Source organism: Motacilla alba, chromosome 3 (assembly GCF_015832195.1).
Source record: "Motacilla alba alba isolate MOTALB_02 chromosome 3, Motacilla_alba_V1.0_pri, whole genome shotgun sequence".
Lineage (NCBI taxonomy): Eukaryota > Metazoa > Chordata > Aves > Passeriformes > Motacillidae > Motacilla > Motacilla alba.
The window spans coordinates 68,705,743-68,721,622 of NC_052018.1; the positions used below are offsets into that span (position 1 = coordinate 68,705,743).

A 15,880-nucleotide genomic window follows, 5' to 3' on the forward strand; every position below is an offset into this window, starting at 1 on the left:
CTGCATTATTTCCAAATTACCTGACAGACTAATAAAGCAGAATCTAAAACTGAATATATCTGTGTATCTGAATATATTCCATATCTGTGGAATGTGTGTTGACACCTCGTCCTTGGCAGTCACAAGCAGCTTCTGAGGCAGGTTACTGCTGTAACTGTCTGACTGACAGCAAATCAGACTCTGGCCTACAGCCTCCTGAACAGACACACCACCTAACACACACTTTCTGAGTACATTACACTAACAACCCAGACTTCTTTAAACAGTGCCCCAGCCTGCCTAAGCAAGTTGACTTAAGGTTCTAAGTTATACTGCTAGACAGGTTAAAAAGTTTAGACCTAGAAAAAAGAGGGTTTTTTTTTTTCTTACTTTCAAACAATAATACCCTATGATGCAGAAAAATGAGATGACTGTGTGTAGGATGGCCAAAATCCTCAGTGTGGGCTCCATGTAGCCACTGCTTTCTTCCAGGACATAATGCACTGCAATGACCCTCTCATCATCACTTTCCAGGATGTTCAACTTGGTACTTTCACCATCAGATACCACAGGAAGCTCCTTCTCTTCTGTCACAGCAGATGTGGAGACCTGTTTAAAACACTTAATATTGCAGCTGTATACCTTTGACAACAGCTTTACAATACTACAAGCTAAGTTGTTGAGCTGAAAAAATGATACCAAAGACAATATAACTGTAAAGAAACTTTAAAGATTTTTTTTTGCATAAAAGTGTCACAAAGAATACCTCAGGAAGACCTTTTTCATCTTGTTACACCAGACCATGAAAATATGCCTTTTCTTTCCCTTTTTTCCACTGTCTGTCCATGTTACCAAATCAGGTCCATGATGAATTTTATCACTTAAAATTCAAGAAAGGGCACAGCCCTCTTAGAAGAAACCCCTGGCAGTAGTCTTTATCATCACAGCTCTCTGACCGAAAATTATTCAAGTCCAAAGACTCTAGAGTTGCATTAATGTTACTAAAATCTTGACAATATCAGTGATATTCTAGGCAGCTTAAGATGATTTGACTTCTGGCTGTAAAAACCCTTTCAGAAGAGCATAATGTCACAAGAAAACACCTCAACTGACATGGATTAGTTTAAGTTACCTGTGAAGGTTCAGCTTGGCAGGTTCACTGTACTGAGAAATGGAGCATCTGAGGCAAGGGTGTGCCTCTCAGCCTGCTGCCTTTGACCGAGCACAATGCTCCTTCAACAGCTATTTGTGTACTGGAAGTCTACTTTTACTTCACACAAACATTTCAGCTGTCACCATGTTAGATTTCTGAAGTGGTAGGATGAAGCAGGTATTTAATCTGTTAAGCTAGGCAGTTTTACCATAACATATTGACTACAAAATCCAAATGTTTTCCAGTGCACAACTTAAAAAGTAATAGTTTGAGAAATTTACCTTATAGAAAAGAAGGATGAAGTTGATGGCAAAAGCAACAAATAACGCCAACATCCTCATGTTGTAAAAGTTTCGTGCAAAATAATTCTGAAAAGAGGACAGAACATGAATACACTTTGCCTAATAAGGATTCAACCATCATTAGTAAGTTGCTGCTGAGCGGGTTTTTTGTAGTTTTTTTTTCCCTAATGGAACTTTTTAATAGAATTATAAATATTAAAAAAAACCAAACCAACAAACATTTTGATTGATGTACAAGTTCTCTCCTACTCTACACATGCAATAATGAATAAAGGACATTTTGTTTCACTCCATGCATAAAGAATGAAGGACTTCTAATTGCCTCTTACATATTTTTCATTATGCTCTCAATACACTTGGAAACAATGCAGAGGCATCTCAATGTAAGAGTAATGTAATAATGCAGAAGTCTCTATCTTCCCCGTAGTTCAATATTCACACATACAGCAAATTGCTACTTTTACCAAAAAATTAAAAACCTCTGCATATAAGTTTATCTTAAATATTTTCTATTCCTGAATCAACTGCATTTTTACCAGGCCAGCAAAAATTCATGTGTGACCTGAGTACCATGAATAGAAAGCTTTCTTGACATTTTGACATTATCAAAAGGACTGCAGAAATGCACCTTTCCCTTCCTGACAACACACAAACCTTTACAGCACACATTTTGAATGTTTTAACACTCCAGTAGGAATTCTGCCATTTTTCAGCCCTAATCATAGATGACTATTAGTGAAATATAAAATGAGACTATTGGAAAAAAAATAGCTAAATTCACATGATTGCAATGGGAATTGTAGCCTAAAAATGTATCTCAGTCCAAAAGCCAAATTTAAACACTTAATTTTTTCATAAGATTTTGACAACAGCTTTGTAGTTTTGCTATGTTCTCATACTAGAAGTACGACATCCCTACACAATTATATGCTGTATACATAGCAAAAGTGTATTTCTTTTTGCTTTGCATTTCACTCTGGCCTCAGAGAATATGAATGGATTTTAAGCAGTTATGGAGCAAATGTTTTCTGATATTTTACTGAGAGACTCTCAGATGCAGTTTTACATTTTCATAAAGTCTTATTTTCCACAGATTTTGAAAAGCTTGACAAATACTGACTTGCTATCTCACCAAAAAAAAAAAATCTGTAACATCTTTTCTTATTCACTTCAGGTTAAGCATTGCATCTTAGTTGATTATTTTTAAGGAGAGCTTGTAAATTCCCAAAGGTGTCTCTCAGGGAAGGAGAAATCCTACTGTCTCACTGGCTGCTGTAAAAATTCAGGAATTTTACTACCATGAAAATGCATGGATGTTTCCATGATACACAGGCATCTCTGAATGTCTAGGTTTGAGACAATAACTGTCTTCCTAAGAATTAATATCTTGTATACTAAGTTATTTGTGTGTTTCCTTTCTCTAATATTCCCACTAAACCTTTGCTTCATTGTCCTTTTTACAGACAGTGGTGGATAGAAGACTGTGGTCCAGTAGATGCTATTTGTCTTTATATTGTTAGAATATTGTGGTACATGTCTCTGCCAAGAGCTAAACACCTAAGTTAGATAAAAACTTACAAGAAGCTTCTGCTGATATGCAATGATATTCTTCCAGAAGACTGATTCCTGAACTTCTGGTTCTCCATATCTGTGCGTATGCAGTTGTCTTAATTTCTGTTTCCCTTTGTCTTCCTTGGTTTTCTCTTCTTTTTCTCCATCTTCTCCTCTTAGGATACAAATGAAGGTAAAATAATATATCAAATTAATAAAATTGCTAAATTAAAATCACACCCTGAAATAGGCTATTACATCTTTTAATGAGGTTCAAGTAGCCATGACTCATGCAGTTCATGAACATGACAAGTATCCCTCTTCAGTTCAAAGTACTGGCAAGGGTGACAGTCTGGTTAAGGCCACAGATGATGTTACTGGTTCAGCACCCTGAAAGTGGAAATGCTAGCTAGAGGTAGAAGCAGGTAATCAAAAATCTGCCAACCTTGCTATCAGAGATTCTTCATAATTGTGCAGCTGATTCTTGCAATGACAAAATGTCTGTAAGCTGGCAGCTCTATGTCTGCCTGAGTGCCTACATGTTTAAGTGCTCCCCTCCAACCTCATGCACTTAAACAATCCAGTTCCCACAAAGGCTGAAGAAATCTTTGGTTCTTCTTGCAATAACAAGTCAAACCTCAAGTTTTAAATTCTGCATTTCTGCCCAGCTGATGAAGTTATAAGTACCCACTCCAGGAGGAGATGAAGTAAGATTTTGTCAGCATCTGGTGTGTGAGTATCACCATGCTGTCTCATTAGAGAAAGTCAGAGCTCACAGGCTGCCTTCTCCAAACACACGATCTAAAGAACTGTGAATTGTCTTAGAAGTTAATTTGAACTGTCAGCATGATAGATGAAAAGATCACAGAAGTCCATTTGAAGCCAAACCAGAGTGAGAGGCAACTTCTAAATTACATTATTTATTTCTCTGTTCCTATCTACAAACAGAATGACTGATGTCCAAAGCAGGCTCCTCTTCCTAGAAGACATTTGATAAACTTTCACTTGAAAGTTTGTCATGTCAGGAGTAGCTTCAGGGCAGCTAATAGTTAGCCAGGCACTGTATTCTTGGCAGAGAATACAGGTATTACTGCAACTCACACAGACAAGCAGAGCAATCAACAGTAAATGACCTCCAAAAGCCAGGAAGACTCTCCCTCACAAAGTTATAGTGGCCAAGTTAGAAAATTGCTGCACTGATTAAGAAGAAGAGTTTTTACCATGGACAAGTGCTTGTCATCCCAGAAGAGCAGTAATTATTAGAGTTTGAGACTAAGGGATCTTCTTAGAGAATTTTGACAGTGATAAATCAGCTACAGAAACTGTACACAGAAATGTACACGTATCAGGAACTATAAAATACAGGGATGGAGACTCACGGCTTTTACTGGTTAAAACCAAGTACTAAATTTTGCTTTCCCCTATTTTATTCTGAGCTAATGGTATTAACATTAGATTTTAACATGCCCTAAAAGGGTTTAAATTATTATTGATCAAATATCTTCATAAAGATGTGAGTGTACTCTCTAATTCATTAAAATTATACTGGAATGTTAAGGTTTTGCAAAATGCAAATAAAACATGTCATAGCAAATGGGAGAGGTTAAAGCAGATTCAGTCTCTACCACTGATGGATAGCAGGTCTCTGGAACTCAGGTGCTCTTAAAGTTTTCAAGAATTTTTTTTTTCCAGCTTTACGATTTGCCAAGGGAAAAAAAATCAATTAAGCAAATTCCAAAAAAAATTAAATGGACATTACAAAGGATGCTTCTGGGAAGAGAAATTATAGAATCAGAGTGGTGCTTACTACATGGCATTTCCTTGCAAATATGCACAGATGAGGGGAATTGTTTAAAAAAGCACCCCTGCCTAATTGGAATGGGAATGGACAGAAAATTAAAGGCAAAAGAGTATAAATGAACCTGAGGTTTTTTTCCGTGAAACAAAACACCTTTTTTGTAGGATCAGAGGTTAAAGTAATACATACTCAGCTTTTTCAGGTTCTGATTTTGTTTCTTCTTTCTCTTCCTTTTCCTCTTCTTTCACCTTCTCCTACAGAAAACCAGGATTAGAAACTGTGTGTAAATATTATTATACAGTACAGAGTTAGTTAAAAGAACACCCAAAATGCAGAATGTTAGGGGGTTTTGGGTTTTTTTTGTTAAACAGTGGTAAACCTGAAAAAAAGATGATAATTTGATTTACATTAATGAAGAGAGGCAATTTAACACTGAATTAAAAGCAGTCCAAAAATGTGGAAATTCAAGTTTGTGACATCAGAAAGAGTAAACTCCAGTAATTACACATGGTTCTTTAAAAAATAAGTCAGAAAACCCAGGAAAAAAAAATGCAAGTTTTATTTCAAGACTACATTTCATATATGAAAGAAATATATATCAGAAATAGAAGATACAATTACCTGGATTTTTTCCTGTACCTCAGGCATTGGGGCTAAGGAGGGAGTGCTCAGTAAATCACTCAAACCAGCATTTGGATTGTGAGGAATCAATTTATACTGTCCACCTTCTCGTTTCAAATCCAAACCAAATATATCTGAGAGTAGATCACTCTCTTCTGTTAGAGTCTGCAGATCCGTCAAGTCTTCTGCAGGCAATGCAGTTTCTGTTGGTTTCCTCTCCCCTTCTTCTTCTTCCCCACGCACTTCATCCTGAGTGGGATCTGGCATGTTAGCCAACAGTTCAGCCACCTTGATTTTCTTGGCTCCTTCCACTAGGCTTCCTCCAAGCAGCAAACTGCATATGATGCGAAAAAAGCCCCGGACAACACTACAAGCAAAATGTAGTAAGCCCACCAAAATGCTCCAGTAGGAAGAAAACAAAGCCATGACCATGTCCTTCATTGTCATTTTCTTCACTTTTTTCATTTGTTTCTTTAGACTCTTCATGCTGAGCATTTTCATAAGAGTCATTAAATTATACTTGAGAGCTACTAAAGCTGACTTCATGGTCACGAGAGAGAAGAAACCCATTCTAGGATCTTCTTCCTCAGGATTATCTTTCTCATTCTCCTCTTTATTAGCTGACCTTTCATTCAGATCTGACTCAGAGATCTGGGCAGCCAGTTGCATTTCAAAGATGGTATCCTCACAGAAGTTAACAAAAAGCTCCATCTTTTCTTTCTCCCCACCTTCATTTACAACATCAAATATAAACTGTCTCTTTGACTCTTTAACCTGAGGTTTTTCCCACTGAGTCCGACTTGACTCACTTATCTCAAAATAAACTCGTTCAATGCGCTTTGCGCTGCCCATGATTTCTATACGCCCAAGGAAAGGCTGAAAGTAATTCAGCACACTCTCTGAGAGCTCCAGGAAAGTTTGCAAGCGTGTATCATGGGGCATGTGCTCTGACAGGTTGGTCAGGAGAACAGCAACATTAAAACCAATGTCTTTTGCAGGCTCATGAAATCGTTTCACAAACTCCTCATAGTCCAAAGTCTCATTCTCATCTGTTTCAGCACATGACAGCAGAAACTCTGTTTCAGACTGAGTGTAGTGCTTATGGCTTTCCATTGCCCTGTGAAAATCCCTCTTCGAAATGATCCCTTTACCATCAGGGTCATATTCTTTGAATGCATCAGAGGAAGTCAAATCTTTCAATTTTAAGAACATATCAAAAAACTTCAGAATCATCTCCACATTGTTTGACGATTCCACAAGCATATCGACCATTTGCTTTCCAATAGTTCCATTCACAACATTACCTAGAGGTAATGACAGGATATTAGAGATAATGTCAGCAAATACTTTGGCAAAGAAAAGTGTATTATAATGATTTGTGAAGCAATCAAAGAGTAGGAATGACAAATTATTGGAGATCACAGTCACGTGAGAAAGCTAGCTGTGAAATCTGGAGTCTTTTACTATTAACTCCACCCTAAGACTTGGAAAAAACATGACTAAGTATTTGCAATTACAGAAAGGAATGATTAGAAAGGCCTGTAGAGAGGGATCATACATTTAATGCAGTACTAGAAGTGGGGTAGCATATTATAAATTTCACTATAGTGCAGCACAGACAGATCTAATGTCACTAGTTCGTTATTATCTGGATGAGCAGCTCAGTAGGTTCCATACAGAGCACAGCCTACTAAGAATTTACTTCTCAGTAACCTTTTATGAGCCTAAAACCTGGGGAATCAAAATTTTAGGGCCTTAAACATAGTCGGTAGATGAATAAAGCCTTTTCTTTATGGATAAGACCACTACCAAAATAAATGCAATATATTAAAGTTGTTAATAAAATGACCGCCCAACGGTTTCATCTCCACAAATCAGGATTTCAACTTAAATGTAGAAAACCTCTTCATCTAACCCAAAAGATAAGTTCACCAAAAAAAAAAAAAAACCAACTAAAAAACCAAAAAAAAAATTAAAAAACAAACTTCTGCTAGCTCTGGATTTTAAAAAATTCTGGCATTCAGAATTAATATAACTTATGTCAACTACCCTACTTAAATCTCCCACCCACTTTCAGACCTGAAAGGTCTTCTCACAATTAAGACATGAAAATTAAAAATGCAAAGAAACATAGAACACTATCTCTCAAATTAAGAAAATTACAAAGTAAAAACTTTTCTAGAAGAACTACAAAAGACATTTCCCATATTTACTACCTTCCAGCATAGACAGCAACATGACAACCATATCTTTCTGAAGATCCATTAATTCCTTCAATAGTTCAATTTGACTGGAATCCTAAACAACAAAACAGTATATAAAATACAAATGATACATCACTTTCTTTGACATTTATGTATGTGCATGCATATTTCACCTTGTAAAAAGCAGACTTAGAAATTAAGAATCCAGAAGTGTCAAAAATGGTAATACAGGGAAAATACACTTAATTGCTTAACTCCTCACAGTATATTTACACCATAATCTGTTTAGAAAGAGTAATTTAAAAAAGACAAAACTGAACATAATAAAAGATTTAAAGCAATAACTGGGTATGTCAAGGTCACAGATGATGCTTCTGTAATGTTTCCTGTCAGCTAAAATATTGTCACTTTTGATGTTATCAAGTTCACAGCCATGGAAAATTGTAAAAACAGCAATAGCAGTAGCACATAATGCTCAAAGTATAACATGATTCAAAATGAACAATTTCATTATAGGCCACTGAACTTTTTGGAGGGAAAAAGAAAAGTTGAAATAAAATGCTAAAATATTTAATCATAAAGTTCCATTAGTAGATCCTTAGACATGCATTAAATTTATTTTTTTTTAGCCACCTCTTATTATCTCATTGGGTTTACTGAGTTTACTATATCACTTGCCTGGAGTCTGTCTGGATAGAATTATTCAACTATTTAATTTCTTCCTCAGTGATACACTACTTTATCATGCCATTCATAACAAATACTTGAGCAACGCTGGACTTCAGTGAGTGGAACAACAAACTCAAGGTACTTTATGGCTGCGGCAGGATGCTTTGCCCTGATAAAGCTTATCTGCTTGGCCTGGAACCCAGTCAGGAGATAAAGCAGTGCAAGCTATCTGTGGTGAGCTACCATAGAGCTGTTTTTTAGTGCTAAATATGCTAAAAGGCTGGTCTGGCTTACCATCTTTAAACACACACCTGTCCCTTTGAAGTCAGACTTGACAGATAAGCTGCTGAACTGACCTAAAGGCCTATGACTGCCAGTCAGAAGTTGAAGTCAGCTATAATAAACCCAGGCCACTTTCATACAGTTAGATTCTTGCACAAACTTGTAGTATATGGAATTTTCCCGTAGATTTGGGACACCTCTTCACAGTTACTTCACAAGGATTGACAGAAAGAAGAAGTACACCACACAAAGGAGTGTGCTGAGATTCATCAGCTTCTACGTAATATTTCTTCTGCTAGCTTGCATATAATTACTTTAACAGAATTGCTTTCATATGGTGTGCTTTGACATTTAGTGCTATAGTTGACCAGTGTTTCTAGCTTTTATACTGTGTAGTAAGTAATTCTGGTTAAGATCTGTCTGTTCAATTTTCCTAATAACTAACTCATCGTTTATAAATTTATCTGATCTTCCATCATTAAAACTTGCAGGACATTGATTTAATCACACTTCTGTAATTCCTTAAATTTAAACTATTAAAAAAATCTGAAGCAAAGGAAGGGTTTACTTTCATTTAAACGCCTTTCTGTGAAGGAGTTTAAAATACACAAAAGTTTTCTTTTTGTTCTTCAGACTCAAATAAAAAGATTTTATAATAAACATTGTCTAAAGCACCCACTCCACCATCAACAATGACAATTTGGATCTTGGATTGTAAACTGCATAATTTGAAAATAACAAGATTTTAAATTTATTTGCCCTGTAAGTTTTCATTAAAAAACTTTTAACTACAAGTTATTTACAACCTGGATTATCTTTCCTCATTTGGATTGTCATTTGGATTGAAATTGTAATTTCTTTTTCTACCTGAGATTCTTTATAAGTATTACTATTATCACATTGTTGCTTCCTGGTACAAGATAGAGAATTAAAAGGGCAAACCCCCCAAACAAAACAGTGATTTAATATTGCTCCTGGTAAAATTTTGCTTCAGATGTTCTTCAAAAGTGCTCTGGAAACTCATGATTGAAAACAAAACCCAAGTATACAGCCTAGGCAGGTCCCTCTTACAGACCAAAGCCATACAGCAACTCCTTATAACTCCACTTAGCCACACTCAACACTTTTGAAAACTGGTATTTCAACAGAATCTGAAAAACATATTGATATATTCTTGTAATAAATATAAACAAACAAAAGAGCCCATAACTATTCTGGTATTTCCTGCCATACCCCATAAAGAGGTCCAAAAAGCCAAAAGCTTGATCTCCAAGCAAGAGATCATCGCTATTTATAATGATACATTTGGAATGATACACTTGGAGTACTCTGTGTTTCTGTCATCCCACAGAATATCAGGAATAAGTGCACACTCCTGTTGTGCAAAGCTGCTGGCCTGTCTTTGAAGAGGCAGGATGAGTATTGTAATTTTCTAGACTCAGTAATCAAAGATGCTGTGAAGCCACTCTGGGCGCAGCTGAGACTATAAACTTGTCATTACTGTAAAAGCAAATCTTGCCAATAGCCACATCCTATTTCATAATCAACACATAGCTACCACATGTTTGCCTTACTGTCAGTAACCACCTAAATACCTCCTTCCAGTTTGCTTTAGTGAAACAGGAAGAAAGCACAATATCCTTCAGCGTGGCCTACCCAAATACTTACTATTTGAAAATTCTTTAAATAATAAAGATGTTTCAAAACCAGAACAGTAGCTACAGGCACTTTTAAATGCACTTCAGGAGAAATTCAATGCATTTCTCTTGAAAATCGTGTTTGACTGTGATGCCATTTGTGGGAATAAGACTTCTATTTAGCCATAAAAAATGAGAAGTGTACCTGTAGCCCAAAGCCCACAAGTGTCGGCAAGCAGACTACTTTCATCCATAAAGTTCCAAGGGCAGGGAAAAAAATAATCTGAACAAGACTACTTTAATTTATGCAAAGAATACTTACATGGACACCCCTAGAGCCAAACAATGAAATCTAAAACATCAGAGACTTCAGAGCTGTATTTGTTAACAACAACACTTGCACAAGTGTATAACATTTTTCTATAAAAAGGTCAAATTATTAAAAAAAATAGAATCAGTGCATTTAATTAAAATGTGTAATTCTTTTAAAAATTTAAGAAGTTGAAAAATGCACTGCTTAAAGATAGGATTCCTTGCACCTCATTTTCACACTCTAAATAACTGTCTCTGCCAGGCCCCTTCACTATTTCTACAGCTTATGAAATGAGTACTCACATCCAAAAGAAATTCACCCATTATAAGGTCTGACTGCTCTCTACTAAGAGTGAAAAAGGTTTATATGCAGACACGTGTTGAACTAGGGTTTAATGATGATGAACCAGGGTTCAATGCAGGAGCTATCAATGAACATGACGGGTCCTGCATAAAAGGAAACTGCAGAAAACATGTGAGAGAATTTTGGTATAAAAGACTGGAAGTGAGAGTTCTTTTTGAATATCAGTGATATACTTCATTTGCAGTTTGATCTAATCTGCTTTGTACCTGTGGCCAGTGATCCAATTACAGGCCTGCTATTCACACCCTCTCTAATTTTGCAATTTTCTCCCTCAATTTTATTATATTATATCATCTCTGGCTTTTATTTTTCCTACCAACTATTGTTATTAATGTCTCAAACATATTGATGTTTGCTTCTCTTTTACAAAAATGCTAGTTATTTATGAAGGAAAAAGTAAACAAAAAAGATACCTGAGAGAGCTTCATCTGCATGTGGGCAAACACATGAAGGAAACCAACTACAGCATCCCACAGCCTGCTGTGTGCCAGACTTTGCTGATTACCAGTACATGGTCCCTATCATTCAGGTAACATAAAAAAAAAAAAAAAAAGAAAAAATAAAAGCAAAGTTTGTTTGCAAGAAATTCAACAAAAACAGGAAGAAATACACATAAATGAATAGCTTAGGGTTGTCCTTTAGAAACTCCTATGAAATATTAAACATATCTAGAATTATGTATTTAATAACACCACTGACTGTAAAAAATAACCTAATAATTACTCCTAATAAATATTCTGCCTATTTTAGCCAAGTCTCAATATACTAATTCAGAACCCCAAAGTGTGTATCTGTTTGCAACTTTAAACAATAAATGCTGAAGTGATACAAATCTTCAAGCTGTTTCTTCTTCATGTAGTTCTGTAAATTAGGAAGAACATTAGAGAAGGTTAATGCAAAATTCACATAAGGGATTAGAGAATCAGTTTCCTGATTTTTCTCCCTACTATATTGTAGAGCACAGTGCTAAAATATTTAAAGAAAATTCTAAAGGGTAGTGACAGTTATGTACATGTATTTCATTCTTTAGCTTCATACATAAACAGACTAAAATAATGTTGAAGAATAAATGCATCTATATTATATTTCTATGTTATACCCAGCTACTTTATATCTTCATGTCAAATGTATGATGAATTTTCTTTTAAGTTCGTAACACTCTGAGGAAATTAATTTACCTGGATATACTCTGTGAGAGTATTGAAAACTTGTTTTGCAACCTGGATGGCTTTGGAAAAATTTCGTTGTCCTTGTTCATCAATAACATCTTTCCCAGAATAATACCAATAGAAATCACTGATGGACTCCTGAAGAAAAAACAGTTGTGAGAAGCATGAAGAGATTCTGTGGCCAAACGGACTTCAACATATTGATATTCATCAATATAAGAAAAAACAGCATTAGACAGTTCTAGTTCTAGAATTTATTTAGTTTATAAAGGCTTTAAATGAACCACCCAGTGATTCTCAAGTACTACTTCAAGAAATGTAGTTTCATCACAGAGGAATCAATAGGAAAACAAATACAGGGCAAGAAACAACTTAAATACCCCACAGCAAACCTCAAAATAAAATAAATTAAAATTAGATGAGTTGGTATGTGATCTTAGAAATACAACAACCTGCATTCTGAAAGGGAGTGCTCAGTAGTACTGCCATACTGCACCCTGTTCATTAAACAATGTCTCTTTATACTGTGTGCTTGACACCTAGTCAATAGTGGGAGCAAATGTTGCTTTGTGTGCATGATTCCTCTCTCCATCTTCCCCAAAGGCGAGCTTATTAAATTTTCAACAAAGCAAGCAATGGAATGAAAATCATTGCATTGTCTCCACAACTTCTACAGAGTGCATAAAGATAGAAAGCAATGTTGATAACAGCAGCAGCGTAAACAAACAAAAGAAAAATAATTTTCCAAGTCTGGAATTCTCAGAGCAAAAAAATGAACGGCTAAAGGGAACTTAACTAGATAAATAATTTAAAAACCCAAGCCATAATATATTAACATGTGAAGTGATTTTCAGAAAGAAGACACTTATAGGTAAAAATGATGAACATTTATCACAAAGTATGTTTTCACACCATTCACATGCTGCAATCTGGATACAAAGTAGATTTTTTTTCATTAACTTCTACAGTCTTGTGACAATGAAACATTTTCATATTAAAAGGATTTGGGAGATAGTTAAAAATAGATTATTGAAAGGGTTTTTAACACACTGCCTTCTGCAGTTTTTTTTTCCTTTTGTCTTTGTTTTCCCTTAGAAAACGTGCTATTCTTATGCTTCACTCCACTCCAGTACATGAGCACTCATTCACAGAGTGGCCAGTGCTCAGCCTAAATCAGAATATGGATGAAAAAGCAGCTGGCTGAAACTGAACTTCAGCAATACAAAAAGCTTTTCATTCACAGGGTAATTTCAGTCAACACCTGGCTACCTGTGCTCAGGGACCCACTGAGCATGGCCCCATCTCCTGCTGCTCTCCTCGGTTAACAGCCTCCATTACATTCCTGTGGATAAAGGCTGGAACCAATCTTTCACATGTATGCTACCTTTCACTCTTCCTGAACAAAGTAGCAATTCTTACAGAACTGCAACCTCTAGATAATTTCAGGCTTTCTCATCAGCTTGGGCTACAGAGACCAGAGTTATTATGATTACAAATATATGTGCTCCTCTAATAAAACTTGTACAGAAGTCATATTTTGATCTACTTACTTAGTATTAAATTACTTACCTGAACTCTCAATAAGTAATCCACAGTAGAAATTATAATATTAACAGTTGTGTTGTTACCAGTTTGAGTTCTCAGGTAATTCTGAAAATCTAAAAATTCAAATAGAAGTTTAATTTAAATTTATTTAAGTTTAGAAACTACTTCTGAAAATTAATTCTGACTTAGGATGGTCTAGAAAAGTTTAGCTTAGAGGCATGGATTGGCTTCTCTTTCTTTGGTTTGTTTGTTTTTTTAGGTTTTTTTTTTGGGGGGGGGGGGGGTTGGGGTTTTGGGTTTTTTTTGGTCAATAAATCATTTTAAGAGTTTTAACATCTTATTGCAGAGATCACACACCAGTGAACTTCTGAAGCCAGAACCTTTTTTATATATTCCACCTGTAAAACTTAATGTGGTCTTAATTTAAATCTATTTATGACTAGAACTACATCAATATCAATGCAATTATACTTAGAATATATTTTTGTTAAATAAAATTAAATCACATAATTATACAAATCCTGATAACTAAGTCAGAAATATGTCTAATGCCTAAAAAGGAAAAATATCCCTTTTTTTCTCTTTTCATTCCTTAAGAATGACAGAGCGAACACATGGAAATATATTTAATGATAAAAAAAATAAATTATGCATTTTAATGTGGTTTTTTATATTTAAAAGATATGTTATTTCTTCAAGAAAGGTATTGTGTACCTTGAAACTTCACATACAATTCAAACTGACATTAGTGGGAAACTGTGTGCACCAGAAAGCAGATGCATGCCAAAGGACAATCAATACAACTCCCTCCTACATTTTCCTCTGAATCTTCCATGTCTAGAAGTTACAAACCACATACATTTTCCTATGTAAATTTAACTTTCCTAGTAGGTCAAGATCCAAAACTCATTGTTTTGGAAACAATTATCTTATCTATAACATTAGGGCTGTTAAAAAACACTGGCAACTTAATTCCACTTAAAGATTTTCCCTCTGCGTACAGTCCAGCAGCTATTCCACCTTTCATAATATTTTATGAAGGCTGCCAGACCTCCAACAATTAAGAGCTTTTATCATCAGTTGCTGTCACCTTGATTTCGCCTGCCCACAAACCTGAATTGTGTCCTTCACAAAGCAGCTGAAGGAAGCGGAAGAGGTCACAGGTGAACTCATCATCCTGCATCACCTTTTCTCCTGTAAAAAGGCCAGATGGAAGCAGGTTATCACAGTCTGCCAAGTAACATCTCACAGCCCCTGAAGAAAATCTCCATAATTAATATTAAGAAAGAGAGAAGGGGAGAGAAAATGTATAACCACCAATCTATCTGAAGCACCTATGACTCGTGCTTGGCAGATAGTTATTTGGTTATAAAAATTAAAAAATTCAATTACAAAACTTAAGTTTTGATTTATAAATATGGCAGCATGAGCTTGGCAACATTTTACAAATAATCCCCGATTTACATTCTTGTTTGACTTCACTGGGCATGGAGGCTGTGTCACATACAAAGGTTAGGGTTGGATCAATTTGGTTCCCATTCATCACAAAAGAAGGTACTTAAAATACAGAATTATATTTAATCAAACAGTTATGAAAATAATTCCTCAAACAAACGATTTGATTTAAAAATATTCTAAAACAACCCATGAAATTTACAGCTATATACACTCTCAAGAACCATTTAGACTGAAATATTTGAGGATTTATTATCTGTCTGCTGCTGACACAAAGTAGAAGTGTCTCCTTTGACAAAATAAAGCAATATATATAATGAATTAAGACCAAGTGCCAAAATGCTTTACTGAGTTAGTCCCTTCAGTTAATTTCTTGGTAAGCAACTAATATCCAAATGAATAAAGCTTCAAGCCTTTTTTTTCCCCCCACAAGAAACAGTATACAAAAAGCCCTCAATTAACACATCATTATTTCAGGTATATCAATACATACAGTTAACTTTGTACAGGGACACGTGAAGAGGAGAAATAACCATTCACCCAGGAAAACAATCACAACTGAGGAAAATGTAGAACAGCATAAAAAATGACACAAAAGGACAATACTATAGGTGTTAAAGCAGTAAGGGCCACCTATCAAAAGTAAGAAAATTCCCATATAGAACCTTGGGGATGTATTTTGACTATGTATGCAAAGGTGGAAGTCACAAAACCTACTTTTTAACAATATACATAATTTGAATATATAACAAGCACTATTTGTAAACAAGAAAAGGACGGATATAAAAATGTAAGCAAACAGCAAAACAATTTGAAAGAATTTTTCTTTGAGGGGATAT

At 35.3% G+C, this 15,880-nt stretch overlaps 1 protein-coding gene across 10 annotated transcripts in view; it reads right to left on the reverse strand.

The window, feature by feature from the left end:
• RYR2 (ryanodine receptor 2) overlaps positions 1-15,880 on the reverse strand; it is a 382,187-nt gene that overhangs the window by 20,816 nt on the left and 345,491 nt on the right. For all 10 annotated transcript variants that reach the window (XM_038130404.1, XM_038130398.1, XM_038130396.1 and 7 more), the window contains 10 exons: positions 14,700-14,780; positions 13,611-13,699; positions 12,051-12,179; positions 11,286-11,390; positions 7,621-7,702; positions 5,405-6,708; positions 4,973-5,037; positions 3,013-3,160; positions 1,414-1,500; positions 370-588 (listed from right to left, as the gene is read on the reverse strand). In XM_038130404.1, coding sequence (XP_037986332.1) covers positions 370-588; positions 1,414-1,500; positions 3,013-3,160; positions 4,973-5,037; positions 5,405-6,708; positions 7,621-7,702; positions 11,286-11,390; positions 12,051-12,179; positions 13,611-13,699; positions 14,700-14,780 — 2,309 coding nt within the window. The remainder of the gene's footprint in view (positions 1-369; positions 589-1,413; positions 1,501-3,012; positions 3,161-4,972; positions 5,038-5,404; positions 6,709-7,620; positions 7,703-11,285; positions 11,391-12,050; positions 12,180-13,610; positions 13,700-14,699; positions 14,781-15,880) is intronic.